Source organism: Tachypleus tridentatus, chromosome 3 (genome assembly GCF_004210375.1).
Source record: "Tachypleus tridentatus isolate NWPU-2018 chromosome 3, ASM421037v1, whole genome shotgun sequence".
In the NCBI taxonomy this organism is placed as follows: Eukaryota; Metazoa; Arthropoda; class Merostomata; order Xiphosura; family Limulidae; genus Tachypleus; species Tachypleus tridentatus.
Genome location: NC_134827.1, coordinates 99,810,361 through 99,828,303, shown reverse-complemented (window position 1 = coordinate 99,828,303; position 17,943 = coordinate 99,810,361). Strand labels below are relative to the sequence as shown.

General features: G+C 32.8%; 1 protein-coding gene and 1 long non-coding RNA gene across 2 annotated transcripts in view; one reads left to right on the top strand and one right to left on the bottom strand.

Annotated features, from left to right (window-relative positions):
* LOC143247590 (glucose transporter type 1-like) overlaps positions 1-17,943 on the top strand; it is an 83,850-nt gene that overhangs the window by 58,079 nt on the left and 7,828 nt on the right. Inside the window, exons 9-14 of the mRNA XM_076495910.1 lie at positions 346-444; positions 2,752-2,964; positions 8,286-8,361; positions 11,953-12,080; positions 13,204-13,423; positions 16,810-16,965. Coding sequence (XP_076352025.1) covers positions 346-444; positions 2,752-2,964; positions 8,286-8,361; positions 11,953-12,080; positions 13,204-13,423; positions 16,810-16,907 — 834 coding nt within the window. The 3' untranslated portion in view covers positions 16,908-16,965. The remainder of the gene's footprint in view (positions 1-345; positions 445-2,751; positions 2,965-8,285; positions 8,362-11,952; positions 12,081-13,203; positions 13,424-16,809; positions 16,966-17,943) is intronic.
* Positions 16,777-17,943, bottom strand: part of LOC143247592 (uncharacterized) — a 30,022-nt gene continuing 28,855 nt past the window's right edge. The window contains exon 2 of the long non-coding RNA XR_013026617.1: positions 16,777-16,974. This is a non-coding gene — a long non-coding RNA (uncharacterized LOC143247592). The remainder of the gene's footprint in view (positions 16,975-17,943) is intronic.

Genomic DNA, 17,943 nt, shown 5'->3' with positions numbered 1-17,943 from the left:
GCTTTGCATTTTGGGGTTGCGTGATAAGGGTGACCATCAAATTCCATTACCTTGACTAAGAAGCCAAGTGTATTAGTTTGTGGTGCATGATATTTAATAGCTGCCTGCCTCTCTAGTTTATTATTTCAAAACTGGGGATAGCTAGCTAGTACAGATAGGTCTTGTATAGCTACTATGCAAGAACTCACATAAACAAACAAACAAGCAAAACTTATATCTCTACGAAACTGAACATAAATAAATAAGTTTACTATCACTTTCTATAAAGGTATGTTTATATACTATACTGTAACAACTTACCTCTTTATGGTGTTTATTTGTGATAATGTATTGTATTTTCCACAGATAACCATGTGGCAGTTGATCAGAAACAAGTCGCTTCAACTCCCATTGTTAATTGGTGCCACTATGCAGTTGTCACAGCAACTCTCTGGCATCAATGCAGTATGTATTAAACTTTGTTGATAGCATTGATGACTGTTTAGTAGTAAGTTCAAGGACTGCAGAATACTAATTTATTAGACCTTTATTCAGTTTTCTTTTCGACAAGTCACAGCTAGCTAGTTTGACAAAATGACAGTAATGGCTAAGACAAATGGAAAATATTTGGTTTCATATTAGTTGGTATTTAGTCAGTGTAGTATTCAGTATTTATAAAGTGTCAGTATTACAGAAAGGCTACAGAACAATAGAAATCCCAAGTATCTTGTGTTGGTGTGTTTTAAACCTTCTATATCAATAGCTCATGTTGTTGTTAGTTGAATTTTACTTGAAATTATACTACATTTTTGTTTGTTTTCAGTCCAGTTCTTAAACAAATCTGTTTATATAAACTATTGCATAAAGTAAAAAATATTAAGTCTTACATAAAATGTGAAACAAATTCTCACATAACTGACTAATTTTGTTCACAAGTAACATGGTAAGGGTAAGAATGAACTGGTGAGACAAGGAAGTTCCAAAAACTGATTTTTAAAAATATTTAAAATGGGGGGTCATGAGCTCCTTCTTTCCCACTGATTAAGAACCTATGGATACTCCACTATGCCTAATTAAATATTTCATGTATATATATGAATTGAAATATGAAGATATAAGAAACTACAGCAAGTGCCCAACACTTTTAATGATAAAATGTAACTAAAATCATGAAAAGTTCGGGAATTTATGAAACCCATTTGAAATATGAAACCATATTTGGACAGATCTTGTTGAGTGCTTTCTAAGAACATATAATTTTATTTTTCTGTTATCTAATAAAATATATAGCAAATTAACAACATTTTCAAGATTGGCACTTTTTTTATCCTCCCCCTGTATACGTTAATTTTGGGCAAAGAATCTGCTTTATTGTGATAACATAACATTTTGGGACAATATTAAACCTATGGTTCATCTAATTTGCTCCATAGTCTAGACTAAATTAACTTAAAAAGTCTTAAAGCTAGCCCTTATCATTTATGAACTTATCAAACTTTTTCATAAAGTAATTTAAATTTACTGCCTCTACAATATCCAAAAGAAACCCATTCCAGAGGCAAACCACCCTATTAGAAAAATAAAACTGTCTTAGCTGAAGGTAATCCCTATGGTGCCAAACTTTATACTTATGTCCCCTGGCCTTACTATTTTCATTGTTAAGTACAAAAAAGATGATGAATCAATACTGTCAATTCCCTTTACACTCTTAAACACCTCAATCAGATCCACCCACCCAACTATTATTTTTCCAAGAGAAAACAATTTAGAGATTTCAGTTTCTTCTCACATAACAATCCCTACGTCCCAGGCACCATTTTAATTAACCTTCATCAGAACCCTTTCAATATCTTTCCTGAGGTAGGGAGCCCAAAACTGAACACTGTTGGTTACTTTGTTCCGTTGGTTTTGTTAATTCTTATTCTAAAAGTGTATCAGAATCTATAAACACTGCTGAAAACAATGGTCCACATATTTAGTCCTATTAGTTTGTAGTATGTTAATATGATACACATAAGTTAATAAAAATCTAGGTTAACGTTTGGCTTATTTGATCTCAGATTTATCTATAAATATTTAAAGTTCCTAACAGTAATATAAGTTGAAATGTCTTAGTGGAAATAGAACTGATGCAAGTCCTGAATTCTTAGGCTTAAGATCTTATTTGTGTCCTGTGTTGGCTTTACTGGATGATCTTTCATTCTTGTCTAAATTTCTATGTTACTCGTGACTCCTGGTTGGTCTTAAAGGTTCTATCCACGCACATGGATCTATATAGTATACATGACTGAGAGAAGTTTTCACCTTTTTCATTTTATATGTGTTTAATGACAAGCATTCCATGCTTTGAGTAAAAAGTTTATAAACGTTTTATTTTAATAATTATAACTTGTTAGCAAATTGTGGGGAGAAAGAATATTCACTTACTTTGAATAAGACATCTTACACAAACAAACAGTCAAGAACTGAAATTTCCATTTGTATCACTCTCAACTGTTTATTAGTCACAAAGAGTCTCATCTGGGGAGATTAAAATGTCTTTAGGTGTGGAAAAATGATGTGTTTTTCCCTTTATTAATGTACATCTCAAAGCAGAAATCTGTCTAATTTTCATTAATTCTTTGATTAAGTACTGCACTTGACTTTTATCTGTTTTGTCTTATAAGCTATGATATGAAACTTTTGTTTACATGCCGTGGCTAGCTAAGAACAGCAATTTAAGAATAATTGTATCAAGGTACTGTGTTTAATAAAAACTTTATCTTCCACCAGGTGTTGTACTATTCCACCAACCTCTTCACTGAAGCAGGGCTTTCAGAAACAACATCAAAGTTTGTCACCATTGGAGTTGGAGTTGTAATGGTCACCATGACACTCGTGTCTATCCCTTTGATGGACAGGGCAGGAAGACGGACATTACATCTCTATGGTCTAGGGGGCATGTTCATTTTTAGTATTTTCATCACCATCTCATTACTAGTTAGGGTAAGAAGACTTAGTTATCAAGAATAAGAAATTGTCAAGTTTATTTTGAACGTTAGCCACGTAACTCAAACAGAGAACTTTAATGTTGTATAACCCAAATGTTGTTGTTGTGGTACATTCCTTTTGGTAAAAATATAATTTTGGATAGTTCGCAATCTAAATTCGTTATTTCTCTTTGCTCAGATAAACATGTAAAATATAAAAGTAACATGATTAATAATACTTAGAACTTAATAAAAGCTCATTATCAATATTTATATGTCGTTGTTCTTTTGAATTAGCACAAAGCTACACAATGAGCTATCTGTGCTCTGCCCACCACAGGTATCAAAACCCAGTTTTTAGCGTGTAAGTCCGCAGACATGCCGCTGAGTCACTGGGGGGCATTCTTATGTCCTGTGATTTTGTTTAAAATAGTGTGTCAAGCTCGTCTTTGTGATACCAGAGCTCAGCATTAATGAATAAATCTCATGTGCCACGACCCCGCATGGCCAGGTTGTTAAAGCACTCGACTCGTAATCCGAGGGTCGCGGGTTCAAATCTCTGTCACACCAAACATGCTCGCCCCTTTCAGTTGTGGGGGCGCCATAATGTGACGGTCAATCCCATTATTCGTTGGTAAGAGAGTAGCCCAAGAGTTGGCGGTGAATGGTGATGACTAGCTGCCTTCCCTCTAGTCTTTCACTACTAAAGTAGGGACAGCTAGTGCAGATAACCCTTCTGTAGCTTTACGCAGATTTCAAAACAAACCAAACTCATGTGCCACATTATGCATTAATTTGTGTGTGTTTTTTCTTATAACAAAACCACATTGAGCTATATGCTGAGTCCACTGAGGGGAATCGAACCCCTGATTTTAGCGTTGTAAATCCATAGTCTCCCACTGTATCAGGGGGAGACTATGGATTAATAGATTATATCTAAATGTAGTAATTCATGGTGATGAGGAACCAAAGAAAAAAACGAAAAATTAAAGAATCGCTTCTAATAAAAATCTTAAACCAGCACCAAGGAACAGTTTTATGTCTGCACTAATTATTCCTCTTAGTTAACTAACACATAATATGTTAAATATTTAGAACGCCCTCTATGAGCTTACGTCTATCATTACTGACATCTCCACTGCACGTGGTTGGTAACAGTCACTGTTTCAAATCTTATTTTCAACCTGATGGTAACCTGAGGAAATAATATGTTATTTGTTTTGCACTTTTTAAATAAAATTTTCCTCTACTTATATGAACCATTTCTACTCTATGTATCTAGTAATATAAATTTTTATTTATACACATGATTTTAGTGACTTGTTTATGTTGATGCTGTGATGTGTATTTATAGATGTGAGCAACTGTGTTGTATATTCATCTGGTCCACATTAAGATCTCCATTTAACAGTGTAGTGTCACTAGAAGTAAACTTATGACTGGAAAATATGTTCCAGCCTTTCTTAAAAGAGAATATTCCTAGAGTAAGATTATGAATGACAATATTTTGGAAAGAAAAATATCAATTTGCTCAAAGAAAGGAACAAACTCAGAATAACAACAGACTTCTAAACTACACACCAACACCATCTTGAACACTTTCATAACAGACTTCTAAACTACACACCAACACCATCTTGAACACTTTCATTTACAGACTTCTAAACTACACACCAACACCATCTTGAACACTTTCATAACAGACTTCTAAACTTCACACCAACACCATCTTGAACACTTTCATTTACAGACTTCTAAACTACACACCAACACCATCTTGACACCAACACCATCTTGAACACTTTCATTTACAGACTTCTAAACTACACACCAACACCATCTTGAATACTTTCATTTACAGACTTCTAAACTACACACCAACACCATCTTGAACACTTTCATTTACATACTTCTAAACTTCACACCAACACCATCTTGAACACTTTCATAACAGACTTCTAAACTACACACCAACACCATCTTGAACACTTTCATTTACAGACTTCTAAACTACACACCAACACCATCTTGAATACTTTCATTTACAGACTTCTAAACTACACACCAACACCATCTTGAACACTTTCATTTACAGACTTCTAAACTACACACCAACACCATCTTGAACACTTTCATTTACAGACTTCTAAACTACACACCAACACCATCTTGAACACTTTCATTTACAGACTTCTAAACTACACACCAACACCATCTTGAATACTTTCATTTACAGACTTCTAAACTACACACCAACACCATCTTGAATACTTTCATTTACAGACTTCTAAACTACACACCAACACCATCTTGAACACTTTCATTTACAGACTTCTAAACTTCACACCAACACCATCTTGAACACTTTCATAACAGACTTCTAAACTACACACCAACACCATCTTGAACACTTTCATTTACAGACTTCTAAACTACACACCAACACCATCTTGAATACTTTCATTTACAGACTTCTAAACTACACACCAACACCATCTTGAACACTTTCATTTACAGACTTCTAAACTACACACCAACACCATCTTGAACACTTTCATAACAGACTTCTAAACTACACACCAACACCATCTTGAACACTTTCATTTACAGACTTCTAAACTACACACCAACACCATCTTGAATACTTTCATTTACAGACTTCTAAACTACACACCAACACCATCTTGAACACTTTCATTTACAGTCTTCTAAACTACACACCAACACCATCTTGAACACTTTCATTTACAGACTTCTAAACTACACACCAACACCATCTTGAACACTTTCATTTACAGACTTCTAAACTACACACCAATACCATCTTGAACACTTTCATTTACAGACTTCTAAACTACACACCAACACCATCTTGAATACTTTCATTTACAGAATGATAGCTATGGCTTCCAAAGAAAACCCTTGACATACAAAAACCTGTAATGAAGTTAGGCCTATCTCCTGTTATTTTTAACAAGGAATTAAACATGGATTTAGAGTTTACAATGGTTTACAAGTATTCAGTTACATTTTGAAATTAGTTGCTGGTTTCATGAGAGAGCTAATTAAACCAAATCACAATGGTCCCATTAAACTACATACCTGTTTGAATCTCCAATGATGCACTAATATGGTCTGTTTGAACATGATTTTGGAAACTAACTTTTCACTTACAGTGGAGAATTTGTTGAAAATTTGACCATATTGGTGGCATCACTCACCATTCGTTGCAGAAGCTTGTTATAATTAAACCTGAGTATCTGGCAGTTGTGTGAAATCCATGGAGTATACAAACAGTATGGGATTTGTAAGGCTGCAGATTTACTAAGGTATAAGATGAAACCATGCAAAATAAGAGTACACAAATATTACTCATTCAGGGAAGAGGTTATAACCTTTTTTTCATAAGTTACATATGTAATTTTAATATAATAAATTACATCCATTTATATGTGTTTGTTTAAATTTTCAAGACTAGATGAAAATATTTAAAGTAACTTCCGTTAAACTGTATTGTTGTTTGCATTTGCAATGCCTTATATCTTATATGTTCAAACATTCCAAGATCTGAAGTAATGAAAAGATTAGTATAGTGATTTGCTGCCAGTGAATACAAGTGATAAGACTCTATATGAAAATGGGCATGGACATCAATGAAAGTACAGAGAGTAATGACAGTACTGTTCTCTGGTACAATGGAAGATATTTTCATAAGCACTATAATGGGTGGTACTAGAAAAATCAACATCTTTAACCCATCATCACAAGTTTTGTTCTTGCTGCTATAGTATTTAAGAAATGGACTCTTGTGTTAATAGGGTAAGACCTGTAGCATTACAAGCTGCCAGCCATTCTTCTGACTTCAGAATACTCTTCAGGGACCCTGTTTTATTGCTTTCACATTTATATATTTGACAAGAAGAGAAAGCCAGGATATTAAAATGTACTATGACACCTTCTGTCATGCAACAATTGGAGAGAATGTTTGGAAATATTCTTAAATTGACAAACTTTTACAAAAATATTACATTTTAATTTTGTTTCATCTTTCACCCACATAACTATATAACAATTGAAGTTAGCTGCTTTTGTTTGATGTTTTTACCTTATTCGGGTGAACCACAACTTTTTCACTACATAGGTGGCTAACATTAATCTTCTGTTGCTTTACTCATTTTGACATTTCTCACTTGGTAATTTTATGTATGCATATCAGACCTAACTGTAGTTATACAAAATACAAACATCAATAAGAGATTTATGTTCTGTGGGTTTGTATGCTTGTTATTTGAATTTTGTGCAAAACTACTCGAGGGCTATCTGTGCTAGCCGTCCCTAATTTAGCAGTGTAAGACTAGAGGGAAGGCAACTAGTCATTGCCACCCACCACCAACTCTTGGGCTACTCTTTTACCAAAGAATAGTGGGATTGATCATAACATTATAATGTCCACATGGCTGAAAGGGCAAGCATATTTGATGTGACGAGTATTCAAACTTGTGACCCTCGGATTATGAGTCGAGTGCCTTGACCACCCGGCTATGTCAGGCCTTGCTAAGAAGTTCTTGCTTAAACTCTTTAACAAAAAATGTTTTGATTAGATGTTACCATGATAAGATATGTTTTCCTATCTGAGTATCATCATTGAGATAAGTAGCTAAGTTCTTATGGGCACCATTCTTACAACAATTAAATTCTCGCCAGCAGGTGGTTGTATTTCCTAGTGGATTAATAATTATGACACATGCATAACACAATGGCTTACCAGCTACAGACTTGATTACATTCCAAGTGTTCCACAGTATCAAATGCTGAACCACCTAAGCTATGCATCAGTTATGGCATCATCCGTTGATTTATCCAAGAGTTCCAAACAGACTTTTGGTGCAAACAGCTTCAGGAAATAACCCAGTTACAGTTTGTTATTATGTTCTCAACCCCAGAAATCACTGGTTTTGTGCCTGAAAGATAATAACAGTCCTGTACAGTTGTGTGTTTTACTGTATTTCATTTTCAAATAAAACACATGCTGATCTGGTGTTGTTACGATTGTTGTCGTTGATATACTGCAGGATTTTCCCATTTTGCGAGCTATATCCGAGTGATTATTGTAACTAAAATAATTCTAAATCTGTGTGAAGTTTATTTATTACTCTTAAAAAAGAATTTACAATATATCAAGGATTGTAATTGAAGAATATTATGTGACTTCTAAAACTTGTTTCCATTCATGATGATCTCATATAGAAAAATAACTCTTAAAAAATGTATTAAGTTTTGTCATCAACTTTAAATTTAAGATCTGTTTATCCATTTTTCTTTTCTCTCATCTTCTAGTTTCTTTACGAGTGGGTTACTTATGTAAGTGTTGTCAGTACGCTTAGTTTTGTTGTCTTCTTTGCCATTGGACCAGGTAAGTCAAAGTTCCCTTTTAGAATTACTATTACTGTAAACAAAGCACTGAAACTTATATGAGTTTCTATGAGTTATATTTTGGCTGTGGATGTTCATGTAATTTCAAGTGCTTTCAATTAAATTTAAGATACTTTAATAAATTTTGTCTGAAAGTAGCACTCGGAGTGGAGTGAAACTGTATACGTTATGGTATTTAGAAATATTTCTATTGTTGCAAAAAAGTACCCATCATCTCCCTATTTATGTACACTTATAAAGATATATAATAACTCTGTTACTTTTAATGTCTAAATACATAAAAGCATAGATACAGTAGTTCCTTATTTTAAATAATACAGGGTGGCCCGTAAGTCCCTACCCATCCATATATCTTATGTATCCAGTGTATCTTTGTGGTGTCACCAGTATTCTTGCACTCACGTACCCACGTACTTGTCACAATACACTCTTTAAGTGTAAATGGACTTACATTGGCCATATTTCTCTGCAAAAAAAGAAACAAATTTATAATACATGCGTAATTGAATATAACATAATATATGGATAGGTAGGGACTTACGGGCCACCCTGTACATTAATAGAACTTTCAGACAAGAATAAAACAGAAAAGGTGTTTCACATAAAAGAATGTAAAGCTAGAATACAAGAAGTTAAAAGGTAGCCTAGTGAGAGAGGTATATATACATATAGTAGTAAGAATACCATTCATTAGATTTACTTCTACTCCAAAGTCTCATATATGGAAATAAAAATAAACTGAATATTAAAATCAGATATGAGTATAAAAGTCCAATTTATGGTCTACAGTTACTTTTAATGAAACAGAATTATAAACGTAATATGAGTTACCACAATTAGACCACTAGGCTTAGCAAGTAAAAACTTTGTCTCCTGAAGTTGATATTCTGATCATCATGTTTGTACAAGTCTTACACGAATAATGTAAGAAAGCCTGAGATGTCTAGGTCTAAAAGATACAACTATATAAAAGAAAAATTGAATTTTCACTTCGAATTTAATAAATGTTGGAAAAACAAAAACTGAGAGACAATAATACTAATAAAAAAGAGTGACACATAATAAACAGATATCCAGAACTGTGATAAAAAGTACAAAGTGGGAAAAATAAAACTATTCTAGTAGGAGAGGTATTCTTAGATTTAAGACCAATACAGCAGTATGAATATACTGCTACCTATCAGATTTAATCATACATGTATACGTACATTGCATCAAAATAATTTTGGAGTCTCACCAAGTCTTTATAGTCCCTGTTTCCATGTCTAATCATGCACCAGTTGATGCTCACTCATTAGTGTAGTGTAGTTTCCACTACAACTCCTTAATTAAAGCTGTGAAGTCTAAAGCACACCCTCCTACTTGTATGCTTTTCATAAGACATATAGTGTATGATGACAATGGTTTCTCAGCACTCATTTCAACAGTCTGATCACACAGAAAGTTATAAGCATGAGTTTACTGCTATGTCATTGTGTGGAATAACATACAGGTTTCACTTTCCACCTACTTGAGGTATGTGCAAGTTGAATGCCTATGTCATGTAAAAACTTGTGTACACACAACTTAATTCTCTTAATGATAGAGATTCTTCTTGACGACATTGCGTACTTTTGTCTGGGAAACATGAATGGCTTTTGCCACTGATCTTTATCGCAATGGATTCTTATCTGTTATAACATACTGCACTTTATTTACCATGGTTGGGGTATGACTTGTTGCAGGTTTTTTTCTAGGTGATCCTGGTGCCAAAAAAATAAACCATATTCCTTTGTTTTCCAATGCCATTAAGAACAAAGAAGATTCTCATCCTGGACATTCCAAGTACCTGATCTGAATCCATCTCTGTGATTTTGATGTATGAATATTTAGCATTATAAAAGAATGTTACATACCCATCCCAAAAATGATAAATTTTAAGTAACGTCACACTATCTACAAAATGTCAAACAATATCAAAATATAGTTTTAATATATTCTATCATACAATGACTTTATGTCAACTTAGATTGTTGTGTGATTTGCTGATTGGTATATTCAAGGTTTTTTTAATACAATATTACTCGACTTGTTATGTGTGTGTCTCTCTCTACATATATTTTATTTATTTATTGTATTTTATGCAGAATTACATGAGGGCTACCTGTCTTGTATACTTGTAAATAACAATTTGTTTAGAAGACAGGGCAATTTAACAATATTGACAGTGTATAATCATTATAAATATGTTCTAAACTTATTGTGCTGTCATATTAATTGGTTGAAAGCTGAGGTTTAAATCTGACTTTATTTAGCTTACTCTGTGTGTAAGACAAACACTATCACTTTTTAAAGTATTATTTCAGTGTTTGCTTTATCTAGGTTCCACAAAAGTAAAATATTATTAGCTGTGATGAGTTAGTTACTAGGCAAGTTGAGTAAATGAAAAAAACCTCTGCTACTTTCATTTCCATATCTTGTACATGATGAAAGAGTTTTAGAAGTATTTATTTGTTTAAAAATGTGGAAAAATATAAGCCCTCGGGCTCTGTGTTTTTTATCATTGAAGAATGATATCAGGAGATAAATTACACCATTAATATCTAAGGTCAATGCTACTTAGTTACCTTGTGCTAAACTTCCCCTGCTGTAGGTAGAACTGAAAAGTTAGTGAAATTTGTTAACTTATTAATTGTTTGGCTCGTTATTTGACTAAATTCAACCTCTCAATTATTCTCACATAGTTGGAATAATCAAAATTCTTAATTTTCAAAAACATTGGTTTTGTTTAATTAATTATTTTTTTGTGAGTCGAAACACTAATTAATTAAGTAAAATAACCTTTTTATTAATCAAAAATACTAGTGAGAGATCATATGGGCAACTTCATGATTGGAATAACCAAAAGTAGTCATAATTTTGATTTGTTGATTATTTTCCAAGACACTAATTGATGTAATCTGTGCTCACAAGTAATCAATTAAACAAGTTAATTGCTCAAATAGAAGTAGGCTTATTGCTGTACATTTCCACTTGATATTCAGTGTTATCTTTTTCTATACAGATGACCCTGGAATAATTATGTTTAAACTTCAACAAAGAAAAACTTTTTCTTTTAACTTCCTACCAGTTAATCCACAAATAATTAAGATTAACAAATATTATTTATCTTCTTTCTGATAATTTAAATCTCTTGATATTCAAAAGGTTGTGTTACCTTATTAACTAATTTGTTTTTTGTTTTTTTGTTTTTAGACTCAGTTCCTTGAGTAATTACAGCAGAGTTATTTTCCCAAGCTCCCAGGTCTGCAGCCATAAGTTTAGCAGTACTAGTAAACTGGTTTGCCAACTTTCTTGTTGGTTTGGTCTTTCCTTTGATGGTGGTTGTGTCACCTGATTAACCAATGCCTTTCTTTCCTTACAGGCTCAATTCCATGGATGATTACAGCAGAGTTATTTTCCCAAGCTCCCAGGCCTGCAGCTAAAGTTTAGCAGTACTAGTAAACTGGTTTGCCAACTTTCTTGTTGGTTTGGTCTTTCCTTTGATGGTGGTTGTGTCACCTGATTAACCAATGCCTTTCTTTCCTTACAGGCTCAATTCCATGGATGATTACAGCAGAGTTATTTTCCCAAGCTCCCAGGCCTGCAGCCATAAGTTTAGCAGTACTAGTAAACTGGTTTGCCAACTTTCTTGTTGGTTTGGTCTTTCCTTTGATGGTGGTTGTGTCACCTGATTAACCAATGCCTTTCTTTCCTTACAGGCTCAATTCCATGGATGATTACAGCAGAGTTATTTTCCCAAGCTCCCAGGCCTGCAGCCATAAGTTTAGCAGTACTAGTAAACTGGTTTGCCAACTTTCTTGTTGGTTTGGTCTTTCCTTTGATGGTGGTTGTGTCACCTGATTAACCAATGCCTTTCTTTCCTTACAGGCTCAATTCCATGGATGATTACAGCAGAGTTATTTTCCCAAGCTCCCAGGCCTGCAGCCATAAGTTTAGCAGTACTAGTAAACTGGTTTGCCAACTTTCTTGTTGGTTTGGTCTTTCCTTTGATGGTGGTTGTGTCACCTGATTAACCAATGCCTTTCTTTCCTTACAGGCTCAATTCCATGGATGATTACAGCAGAGTTATTTTCCCAAGCTCCCAGGCCTGCAGCCATAAGTTTAGCAGTACTAGTAAACTGGTTTGCCAACTTTCTTGTTGGATTGGTCTTTCCAATGATGCTGGTAGATTATAACATTTTTCCTTACATTTCTATTTGATTTTGAACATTAATGTCCCTTTTTTGAACTCAAACCCATTTCTCTAACATGATACCTCAGGTATAATCAAGGAACAGAACATATTATGCCATTTTGTTGTTTTTTAATAAGTAACATCATAAAGAAACATGAGATTCAAGAGATGTTTACAGTCATTAATTTTAAAAAATTCAGTCAGTAAAGTAATACTTTTCTCAGTTGAATGGGTTTAATATGTATTGTGAACGTATAATTTTAAATCAGTTAAAATAAAATAAATGTATCTGTGCTTGTCTTTCCCAAATTTAAAAACTTCACCTGAATTTGAAAGTTGGTTTACTACAACTCCTAATGTTATGAATATTTTGATGTTTGTTTTTATAATCTTCAGACAGAAAAGAATGGTTTTCATATTTAAAAAGAAGAATACAAATATTCATAGACAACTCCAGTTTTTATATTACATGATACTGAGCTCACCCATGTGTTTTATAATGTTTAATTTTATAACTGAACACCTTACTGTAACAACTTAAATACATATGTATGCAAATTATTTAAGCATTTTTGTTTTTCATTTTCACCACTTTTTATATCACAGCGTGGCTTTGAGAACTACACGTTTCTCCCTTTTACGGCACTGCTGGCAATTTTCTGGACGTTCACCTACAAGAAGGTTCCTGAAACCAAGAACAAAACGTTTGAAGAAATTTCGTCTTTGTTCAGGAGAGAAGAAGTGATCAACATTAATGGTATGACCATCCCACGGAAGTCTATACAGTCGGGTGAATTCATATTTGAAGACAAGCCTGTTGAATCGTGTAAGTGAGCATACTGTTGCATAGTTGTTATGTTACTTACGGAATCGGAAAGAAAGATTTCTCAAACTGTGTGAAATACAGGCTTACCATTCAGTTAAATAACTGACTGTAGTGAGGGAATAGTGACTGTGAACCACTTTCATGATGTATAAAATCATAGACAATACTAATTGAATTATTAAGTTTATGTTAAATTGACAGTAACTGTTTGTGTTAAACAGTGTTTGAGTTAAAGAAACTAAACAATAAGGACATTCCTCTTATAAAAATAATTGTTGTTCTCCTTCTTAACAAAATAATAAGGACATTCCTCTTATAAAAATAATTGTTGTTCTCATTCTTAACAAAATAATAAGGACATTCCTCTTATAAAAATAATTGTTGTTCTCATTCTTAACAAAATAATAAGGACATTCCTCTTATAAAAATAATTGTTGTTCTCCTTCTTAACAAAATAATCTACATAATGAAAAGTGTGAGAATAAGACCTCAGTGGAATGAATACAACTATTGTTGTACTGATTTTACCTTGACTAATATTATCTTCATTAATCATTGGTTAAATCGGTTCATAGTTTGCTCTTCATGTCTGTTCTGTGCAAGGTTATTTTTAAATCTCAATTTTGACCAAATTAGTGACTGGTGAGTGACAGTACCAGTATAGTGTACACTAAATTATTCACTGATGAATGACAGTATCAATATAGTGTACACCAAATTAGTGACTGGTGAGTGACAGTACCAGTATAGTGTACAACAAATTAGTAATTGGTGAGTGACAGTACCAGTATAGTGTACAACAAATTAGTAATTGGTGAGTGACAGTACCAGTATAGTGTACACCAAAGTATTGGCTGATAAATGACAGTATCAATATAGTGTACACCAAATTAGTAACTAGTGAATGACAGTATTAATATAGTGTACACCAAATTAGTAACTAGTGAATGACAGTATTAATATAGTGTACACCAAATTAGTAACTAGTGAATGACAGTATCAATATAGTGTACACCAAATTAGTAACTAGTGAATGACAGTATCAATATAGTGTACACCAAATTAGTAACTAGTGAATGACAGTATTAATATAGTGTACACCAAATTAGTAACTAGTGAATGACAGTATCAATATAGTGTACACCAAATTAGTAACTAGTGAATGACAGTATCAATATAGTGTACACCAAATTAGTAACTAGTGAATGACAGTATTAATGTAGTGTACACCAAATTATTAACTAGTGAATGACAGTATCAATATAGTGTACACCAAATTAGTAACTAGTGAATGACAGTATTAATATAGTGTACACCAAATAAGTAACTAGTGAATGACAGTATCAATATAGTGTACACCAAATTAGTAACTAGTGAATGACAGTATTAATATAGTGTACACCAAATTAGTAACTAGTGAATGACAGTATCAATATAGTGTACACCAAATTAGTAACTAGTGAATGACAGTATCAATATAGTGTACACCAAATTAGTAACTAGTGAATGACAGTACCAGTATAGTGTACACCAAATTAGTAACTAGTGAATGACAGTATCAATATAGTGTACACCAAATTAGTAACTAGTGAATGACAGTATCAATATAGTGTACACCAAATTAGTAACTAGTGAATGACAGTATCAATATAGTGTACACCAAATTAGTAACTAGTGAATGACAGTATTAATATAGTGTACACCAAATTAGTAACTAGTGAATGACAGTATTAATATAGTGTACACCAAATTAGTAACTAGTGAATGACAGTATCAATATAGTGTACACCAAATTAGTAACTAGTGAATGACAGTATCAATATAGTGTACACCAAATTAGTAACTAGTGAATGACAGTATCAATATAGTGTACACCAAATTAGTAACTAGTGAATGACAGTATCAGTATAGTGTACACCAAATTAGTAACTAGTGAATGACAGTATCAATATAGTGTACACCAAATTAGTAACTAGTGAATGACAGTATCAATATAGTGTACACCAAATTAGTAACTAGTGAATGACAGTATCAATATAGTGTACACCAAATTAGTAACTAGTGAATGACAGTACCAGTATAGTGTACACCAAATTAGTAACTAGTGAATGACAGTATCAATATAGTGTACACCAAATTAGTAACTAGTGAATGACAGTATCAATATAGTGTACACCAAATTAGTAACTAGTGAATGACAGTATCAATATAGTGTACACCAAATTAGTAACTAGTGAATGACAGTACCAGTATAGTGTACACCAAATTAGTAACTAGAGAATGACAGTATCAATATAGTGTACACCAAATTAGTAACTAGTGAATGACAGTATCAATATAGTGTACACCAAATTAGTAACTAGTGAATGACAGTATCAATATAGTGTACACCAAATTAGTAACTAGTGAATGACAGTACCAGTATAGTGTACACCAAATTAGTAACTAGTGAATGACAGTATCAATATAGTGTACACCAAATTAGTAACCAGTGAATGACAGTACCAGTATAGTGTACACCAAATTAGTAACTAGTGAATGACAGTATCAATATAGTGTACACCAAATTAGTAACTAGTGAATGACAGTATCAATATAGTGTACACCAAATTAGTAACCAATATACTCTACACTGAATTTTTGACTGATGAATGACAGTACCAATATAGTGTACACCAGATTATTGACTGGTGAATGATAGTACCTGTATAGTGTACACCAAATTAGGGATGGGTGAATAGCAGTACCTGTATAGTGTACACCAAATTATTCACTGAGAATGACAGTACCAATATAGTGTACACCAAATTAGTGACTGGTGAATGACATTACTAGTATAGTGTACACTTTACTTTTTTCGTTTCATTTATTGAATTCTTTTTATTAATTACTTACAATTTAAGCAATGAACACATACAAGTTGCTTTTAGTAATTAATTAAAGTGTAGTTGTCAAGTAATTGGTGGAAATTATCTCTATGGTTATTAAGTGCCAGTTATTGGAAAGATGAATAGCCTTCTTATTGAGGTGAAAACTAATACATACGTTTTTAGATGTTTCTTTATTCCTGACCTCAAAATCTATCTTTGATGAAAGATGTTAGGAGTTTCTAAAAGTCCACCCTTAAGACTTTTAAATGAAGCTTAACAGTTTTTGGTTAATTTATTTTTTATTCTGTTGCACTTATTTTAGTCTTCTATAAGTTGTAATTAATGGTTTCTTTATCAGGTTTTATTCATTACTTTTGCTTTTGCTGTTAGTTTAAGTGTTTTTTTATTATATTAGAAATGATATATGTCCTCTGAGGCTAGATTGATTATACAGTGTTTAAGATAAACAATTTATCTGAGACCTTCTGTTTAAATCTTTTATCTAACCACCTGAAGGCCCTTTACATCAACGTCATCACTGCCAGGTAGATGAACTTCCCATTCGAAACAAGTTTGTGGAGGTTACTCCAAATCACTTAGAGGATCGACTCTAACAAAGAAAATGGTGACCATTGTATGTCAAACGTGGTACAGACACTAGGTTTGCTACAGGTATGTTGTCTAATAAAGAAAAACAAAAACATTTTAATTCATATTTCAACAATATTCATGAATGACATTCTGTATGTCTGATATTATTTATATAAATGACTGTACAAAGTTTTCATGAATATTAAAAGATTTGTTTAACATTTTCAGATATGAGGTACACTTAATACGTGGCTGGTATTGCAACCCGACTTTTATCATATTTGTTTAAAACCATCAGTTACCAGGTGCACCTAACTTGTAGCTGGTAATGTAACACAATTTTGATCAGAATTATGTAATATTTTCATTCACAAGGTACAACTAACATGACTGTTATTGCAACATAGCATTAGTAAGATTTATTTAACACTTTCAATCACAAGGTACAACAAACACATGACTGGTAATGTCACAACTTCAAGTCATAACTGTATAGTAGAGAACATACATTGAATAACTAAGATGACAATTTGATCTTGGCTTTTATCAAACATGGAACATCAATTAGACTGGGACATACGATACTGATGGTATGAGTAGTAAACACAACACACTGGATAAGTTAAAATATTCAGACTTACTTACTTACTAATAGGCATTAGTTGGCACTGCATTTGGTGTGTCTTAGTGGAAGACAATAGGTAAAGAGACAATGCTTCCAAAGTCTACAACACTGTATCCTTCACTCTATATGTATTTATAAATTCAGTGAACTGGATATTCACCTGTTTACAGACTATACATATTGATAAGTGGAAAAGAAACACTCTATGTTGTAACTTACCACTGTTGTACCTTTATCTATAGGTAAAGAAACAATGCTTCCAAAGTCTACAACACTGTATCCTTCACTCTATATGTATTTATAAACTCAGTGAACTGGATATTCACATGTTTACAGACTATACGTATTGATAAGTGAAAAAGAAACACTCTATGTTGTAACTTACATATACTTTACAATTTATATATAAAATATTTATTCTTTTTACATTAACA